The sequence below is a fragment of the Poecilia reticulata genome, linkage group LG4, assembly GCF_000633615.1.
Source record: "Poecilia reticulata strain Guanapo linkage group LG4, Guppy_female_1.0+MT, whole genome shotgun sequence".
Classification (NCBI taxonomy): domain Eukaryota; kingdom Metazoa; phylum Chordata; class Actinopteri; order Cyprinodontiformes; family Poeciliidae; genus Poecilia; species Poecilia reticulata.
In genome coordinates, this window is record NC_024334.1 from 2,379,830 (window position 1) to 2,387,528 (window position 7,699).

Consider the following 7,699-nt stretch of genomic DNA (forward strand, 5'->3'; position numbering starts at 1 on the left):
GTCCTGGAGAGGAGGGTCCATTGGAAAGTCAAACCTTGGATTCAGGAAGAGCAGTGTGGTTTACGTCCTGGCCGTGGAACACTGGACCAGCTCTACACCCTCAGCAGGGTCCTGGAGGGTGCGTGGGAGTTCGGCAAACAGGTCTACGTGTKWTTTGTGAACTTGGAGRAGGCGTTCAACCGCGTCCCTCGGCGAGTCCTATGGGGGGGTCCTCTGGGAATATGGGGTACCAGGCCCTTTGATAGATGCTGTCAGGTTCCCTGACTCTGACCGGTGTCAGAGTCTGGTCCGGATTGCCAGCAGTAAGTCGAGCTCATTTCAGTGAGAGTTGGATCGGTCGTAAAGGTCCCGTGCATGGGAGTTTGTCCAATCATCTATCCCTTAGGTGTCTCAAGCTGTCTCTTGTTTCCTCTTGATTAATCCCTGGTGTATTTAACCCAAACTGTGTCTGTTTCTCCATATCGGGTCCTTGTCAATACCATCATCATTTTGTGTCACAACATTGTCTTTGTCCTGTTAACAGGTTGCTACCAGCATCTGAGCTCCTTGCCTATGTTCACCTGTGCTGCCTGGATTTTGTGTTTTTGTCATGGGTCCACTATGTCAACCTCATGACCTACAACGCAATTTAAGATGATCTGTCCAAGTCATTCTCCATGGGCTCTGGGAACTTCTTCTACACCCGAGTTTTTTCCTTAGCGACCACCCGAGCTGCATGCCAGTTGGACTGCCAGTATCCATCAGCTGCTTCCAGGGTGTCAGTCCAAAAAGATTTGATAGTTCTCTGTCTTTGGCTTGAGAGCATCCCTCCCGTCTGGTGCCTACGAGCTGATTTTAGAGTTGTCCCCAAAACAGGCACAGAAAATCTTGTGGCCACATCACAGATAAGCCACATTGACAATGGAGTTGGGGAACGACTCTGTGGGGGCGATGTTCTATCCACTTCCTCCAAAATGTGTTCAAAGTTCTTCCAGAGGCGAAATTTGAAGCTCTGTTTCACAGATGACTCTGCCAGGATCCTCACAACACTTTTGGGCCTCTATGGTTTGACTGGCATCCTCCCCCATCATCAGTCAACTTCCAACCAGGGAGTGGTCAGTGGACAGCTCTGCCTGTCTTCACCCAAGAGTCCAAGACATACAGCCACAGRTCAGATGGGAAACAACAAAGTCTACCATAGAACTGTGGCCAGGGTGTCCTNAAAGTCTACCATAGAACTGTGGCCAGGGTGTCCTGGTGCTACGAGCACATATGAACATCCTTATGCTTGAACAAGGTGTACATTATGGACAGTCCATGATGAGCACAGAAGTCCMATAACAGTACACTACTCAGGTTTAGATCAGGGTGGCCAATCCTCTCAACCACAAGCCTCCTGGTCTCACTGTGATTGCCCATGTGAGTGTTGAAATCCCCCAGCAGAACAAAGAAATCTCTTGGAGTGACACTCTCCAGCACCCCTCCAACAACTCCAAAAAAGGTGCCCAATGTGAACTGGCGATTGTTAGCTTTTTCTCCTTGGTAGGAGATTTGCCAACCTACGGCCTAGCTGGTGAAGCCACTTGGAAACTCGTGACCTAAAATTTCCGGCATTTCTGCTTTCAGAAGGGACTTCCTTAAAGGAAACATCCACTTCTTCAACATCATTGCTTTCATGATGTTGTGGCTCAATTTGAACATCATGTTCTGAGCTTTCTTCTGAATACATTTCATCTGATGTAGAACACTCAGAAATTCTCTCTAAAGGTGGCACGTAATTCTCCAGATTTAAATATCCCAGGATGGATGATCTCCTAGAGGAAATAACCCTCCTGTAATAATTTTCGAAGAATTCAATGTCATCTTCTGTGAGAATTTCTGAAGATGATTGTTTTTCTGAAGAATGCTCAGAAACTTCTTCAAAATGTGCCACAACATTATCAGCAGTTGTGTTAGAAGAAGGRATTTCCTTAGAGGCGACGTCCATATCTGCAGCGTTCATGCCTTCAAAATGGTCTGCGTAATTTTGAACTCTGTCTTCTGAGTTTCCATCAACAGAAGAAGCTTCTTCTACCAATGGATCCTCATAGACTTGTTCAAAATTTATCGCATCTTCCTGGCTGTCACAGCTCGTTTCAACGGCCAGGTCCATTTTGTCAAGGGGAACATCAGCACTTGTACAAACATCAGTGTCTGCGTCCCCTGGACAAGTTTCCAAGTGGAGTCCACAGATTCTTTCCAAAGCCACAGGATCTTCATCAGTAAAAGTTGCCAAACTTGTCAAGACACCTGAAGTGCCACTGACAAGGTTGGCAGAAGCGTCCATGTCACTTTGGTCTTCATCTGCGTCCTAAATGCATATAGTTTATGCATTTAGGACTAAATCTGCTCCGCCAGTGAAGCGTTCAGAGCAACAGTTTTTTTTTCCCCCTAAGAACATGAACAAGAAAGGCTTAGCCTGGCGGTGGCACTAGTAAAGGATGGCGGGCCGCCATCCTCACTGGGGGAAACCCTGGTCAGGCAGTCAGAGCGCTGTGGGAGACAGCACAGCTGTGAATACGAGAGAATACTGCATTTAAAGGCGCAGTGCAATATCGCTCTGCAGCGCCGATGTTGTGACTTTTTTTACACTTATATGTTAAGTATATTTTGCATGATAAGTGACTGATTTACAATTATATGTTAAGCATAATTTACATGATAATTATTATTAATTGAATTGAACATGATAGTATAGTGGGTTCACCATTACTACCAACAAATGTTTATTCACTTGGCCTGTAGAGGCTTTGTTATTTTATTTCTAAACAAAACATGTTCATTACATTTCATTACAGAAAATCATATTAGATCAAAAGAAATGTTTGAGTATTTTCAGCTCCTTTCAGAATGAGTTGTTGTTTTAGGGCGTCCAAATAAGGTGATGATGGCCACGCCCCCCAACTCAAAGTTTAGTCTTGGACATGAACATGAAAACAGATGGGCAATTATACAACTGTACGTCTTCGAAAAGCAGAAATAGAGCTTCCTGCACAACCAACAAGAATGCAGCGAGTGCTTTGTTGTTGGTTGCGAGTGTGAGTAAGTCAACAACAAAACACTTCTATCCAGCAGCCATTGTACAGCGGATACAGCGGTAAAACCAGCTGAACAAATGTCCTGGAGCTCTACTGGGGTTGCTAGGTTACAGCGAGTATCTGCTGATTTGTGATGTTACATTTCAGAAGTTTTTGAAACGGCTCATTTTCCAGACACCAAAAAACATGAAGTTTAATATTAGTTTAATCAAACACTGATGTGGATCAAGGAAGTGAATTCTGGTCGCCTACAAACCAAGGTTTCGGTTCGGTTGAAGTGAACACCAAGCTGACTGGAGACCAATCCTATAGCAGGCAGCTTTTGAACCAGCGCACTGCATTCTGGGTAAATATAACCATGACAAATGTGCTAAGCTAGCTGTAGCAGCAGAAACGGCTCCTTGTTTTTCACCAAGAACAACCAATACAACCAATACAATCTGATGCCACTCCATTTTTGTTTACATTTTGCTACGAAGGAAGTTGCGCTCAGTGTCTTCAGAGATTTTTGTGTCGATTCCTTCAGCGGCTCTTTTTGCAGCGCCCCCACAGCCGAGGACGGGAACGGGTTTTCCAGGCTAGTTTGACAGTGCAGTGTGAAAGAACCGCAGCAGCTGAAAATGTAACAAATGTTGCAATTTTGTTCCCCCGTCAAACCGACTCAGGTGACTAAACACTGTTAAATCGTCAGAGTGAAGTCATGCTTCTGTCTGCCTTTGTACATTTTCATCAATGGGGTGAATCAGAGGCTGCGTCCAAGTGTGAGTGAGCAAGGAAATGACACATTTGGCTTCATCATGGAGTGACTGCCGCCATCACTGAGGGTGAGGTCATTCCCATTGTTTCTTCTTTCTCTGCAACGTGACGTTCTGTTTGTGCTACGGGTGTATGCAGAGTTTTATGGCGTTACATAATGCAGATTTTTAGGACACCATTGAAATGAGGAATTCCTCCTTCAGAAGTGATAACGCACCTGATAACGTGACCTCAGCTTTACCTCTATTGAAGAGTTGATGACAGAAAAAATGACGGGAGGTTTATAAATACTGCATTACATAAAAACTCAAAATAAAGGTTACAAGTCTGAATAAGGGAAGGTAAAGTTATTTTTTTAGAAAGAAAGAGTGATAAAAATCACAAAAGATAAAATTAAGCCACATTCAGTCAGCATTCTGCCTAAATATGCTTTTCTAAAACAGTTTGCAGATAGTTTAAAGCAGTGTTGTTCAAAGTGCGGCCCGCGGGCCATGTGCGGCCCGTGGATTGATTCTGTGTGGCCCGCAGATATTAATCTTCCTCGGGTCTAATTGATAGAATACAAAAATATTAAATATTTTTAACCTAATCCTCAAAATTGGCCAGATATTACATAAGTTAACATAGATTTTATTTTAAAAAATGCTCTTTTAAAAGAGAGTTTCCACAAGAGTCTCTGGTAAAATAATTATGTGAAAAGATGTTCAATAATATTTAATTTTAAGAAGTACTCATAATTATTAATATTATTTTAAAGTTTGTTAATTGAGTTTAATCAATACATTTTGTCACAACCGGCCCTTTAAGGACATTTATAATTATGATGTGGCCCAAAATTAAAATGAGTTTAACCTCATGACTGTAGACCACTGGTGTCCAAACTTTTTAAAAACTGAAAAATTTAAACTACAAGTGGGACACATTTTCATTAAATTAAATTGAAAATCAAAAAAATAATTATTGTGATTTTTTGTTTTGTTTTACCTGATAAGCAGTAAACTATTTTTTAAAAGACATTGTCTTATTAAAAGGAAACAGAGAATTTCCAAATTTCTTTTTTTTTTTTTACATTTTTAACTTGTGGCTGAACAAATTAAATTTTTGGGCCACAAATGGCCCCGGGGCCGCACTTTGAACACCCTTTCATTTAAATTCCCAGTGTTTCTCTCCTTTTTAGCTATTTTTTTTTTTATAATAAATGCAAATATCAGCTTTACATTTTCTACAAAAAGATGTATGGATGTTAAGAAAACAAAACATAAAACAGTCAAAATGTTTGTTTTGATTAACTTCAGGGATTTACCTTAATRGTTTGAGCCATTGCAGTGTTTTTAAACACTTCTCCGTGTTTGGGTGGATGGCCGCCGATCAGCAGGTCCGCCCCCAGCTCCTTCCCCGACTCGCCCAAAGCCGCCGCCCAATTTTTCCAGCGGTGCGCCGTTACCTCGGCAACCGGAAAGCCCTCCTCTGCCAGGGTCGCTGCTCCGCTCAAAACCTCCTGCAAGGACAGCTAGGGAAACAGGAAGTGTTTTACAGGAAGCAGAGCGGCGCAGGAACACACTGGTAAACCTATGCAGCGTCACTAACACGCGCAGAGTTTTTATTTTATAGCAGTTATACATTGAAAAAATCCACGTGTTGCACTGTGTCAGTGCAACACGTGGATTTTATTGTAATTTTAGATAAAGACGCACCTTAAATTAATTTAGCTTCTTTTTTGTGAGAAATAAACTGTCTTGACTTGAGGAATGTTTTCATATATCCAAGGATCAGTAAAAACTCAAAATTCAAACTTTATTTTTACTTCAATTCACAAACAAGGTGGATTTTCTCTTCTGTTTTTATGATCTGTTTGTGTCAAAATTGTAGTTTTTAAAGCGGTGATGTCCTTTAAATTTCTGCTAAGTGGGGCTTTAATTACCAGATTATTGCAGAAAACATGGCGACTAGGAAAGCAGACRAACCTTTTGGCTTCCAAACAACTGGACAGTGTCGCACCAGAGAGCAGGAGCTCCAGGGACAGTCACATTTAAAGCATCAAACACCGAAGGAGGAGCTTCTGCTGAGTAGCCGAGTCCTTCCAGAAAGTCCAGGGTCAAAGTTCGAGATGAACGACCGCTGAGGAGAAACATGGCTGAAGCTTAGATAGTTACTCAACATCATCGGGGTGAGAAAAAACCCGAYAGAGGAGTCTCAACCTGCCATTAATCCCTCGGATTTCTCCAGTCTTCCCATCGTAGAACAAGCAGAAGGCGTCGCCTCCGAGTCCAGTGCTGCATGGCTCCGTTACCGCCAGAGCCGCTGCCATGGCAACGGCCGCATCTGCAGCATTCCCGCCACACTTCAGCACATCTGGGCGCAAAAACAGACCCAGGACAGTAAATGGTTTATGGGATTCCTGCAGGTCTTTGCCAAAAACATAATCCTTATTCCTTAGGTTAATGTTTGATGATTCTTCTGTTATTACAAGTTACTTTCTAGAACAAAAAGACAAAATCCTACCAAGTACTTTTGGTCTTGTTTCCAATCCAAACATTTAAGTACACTTGAAATAAGACAAAGGTAACTGACAAATATATTTTAAGCTAGATATAGGAGCTTGTTTTAAGTAACCTTAATGAAAAGTACTAGTTCCATTGCCACAACATGGGAAAATGTTTTAAGTGGAACTAGTAGTTTTTCATCAATATTATAGGATTATTTTCCTAAAAAAAGTCTTTATGTGTTGCTTAAAAGTTACATTTAAATTAATTTTGTCTTAATTCAAGTGTATAAAGATATTTGCACAAGAAACTAGGTAAAACGTAAGTTTGTTATGAGACAGATAATCTGTGACATGCACCGCTCCCGACCAAGAACAACCAATCAGAGCGAAGGGGCGGGTCTTAACATGTGTATGCTCACTGCTAAATGTGCTAATGACGGAGAAACAACAGCCAACCATTACAGAAAAACCCTTTAACCGTCGTCATTGATGACCATGCTAATTAGCCCTGGCATTCATAACATTCTATGCTAGCTGAAATTTGGCAGAGATTGACAGCGTTAAGTCCCGCCTCTTTTTGGTTGTTAATGGGAAATTCAGTTTTTCACTAATCATCTGTCTCATACCATACTGTCATGGCATAGTGACAATTTCTATATGTAAAAAAATATTTTTTTAAAGTTACATACTGCAGCTTTAAAGTTGAATCGGCAGCTGAGCTCCTTCAGAAGCGTGTAAAGTCCAGTTTTCAGCGGTTAATACTTTAATCAGCTCTCCCTGCGTGTTTTGTTCATAAAGAAGCCAACTCTGAATACTGCAGTCCTCTTCATATGTTGCATGCATTTCAGATTTTATTAGTCACGACCAAATTAAAAACACAGAACTGAATAAATAAATAAATAAAATAACGTGTTGTCCACCCTCCCTCCCACTCACTCACTCACCCAGACCCACGGCTGAGGCCAGCGGCTGACTGGACGCCACGCAGCCGTGCAAACACAGCACGGGAGACCGGCGAGAGGAGAAAGGCAGGTGGGTTTTCATACCGCGGCAGCTTCCTGCAGAGACCGAGAAAACAGCGCAAAAATGCAGAAAATAAGACAAACCGAAGCGGACTTTCAACTTCTGATCGATTATTCTGTAATTGATCGTGTTGAGCTGGAAGAAAAGAGGAGCGCAGAACACATCGATTGCCTAATATCAAGCTCAATAAATTGACAAGTAACTCAAATCACTGAGTGAGACATATTTTTAAAATGTATATATTTAATATTATTATTTAACATTAATATTTTGGTCCGTCTGAAAATATTAAATCATTGATGTTCAGTCTTTTTACCAATACTTTTTTACTCTTACTTCAGTAATTTCTTGGGTGCTTTTTATTTTACTTGAGTAGTTG

The 7,699-nt window shown here is 41.6% G+C and overlaps 1 protein-coding gene across 2 annotated transcripts in view; it reads right to left on the minus strand.

Moving 5' to 3' along the window:
* Positions 1 to 7,490, minus strand: part of LOC103463095 (putative gamma-glutamyltransferase YwrD) — a 16,251-nt gene extending 8,761 nt beyond the window's left edge. Inside the window, exons 1-4 of one of the 2 annotated variants that reach the window (XM_008406261.2) lie at positions 7,242 to 7,486; positions 6,011 to 6,164; positions 5,777 to 5,930; positions 5,116 to 5,322 (exon numbers count right to left, since the gene is read on the minus strand). In XM_008406261.2, coding sequence (XP_008404483.1) covers positions 5,116 to 5,322; positions 5,777 to 5,930; positions 6,011 to 6,164; positions 7,242 to 7,341 — 615 coding nt within the window. In that variant the 5' untranslated portion in view covers positions 7,342 to 7,486. Of the gene's footprint in view, positions 1 to 5,115; positions 5,323 to 5,776; positions 5,931 to 6,010; positions 6,165 to 7,241 lie in introns of both variants that reach the window. The other variant, XM_017304222.1, reaches the window with a different exon arrangement.
* Between the last annotated feature and the right edge of the window lie 209 nt (positions 7,491 to 7,699).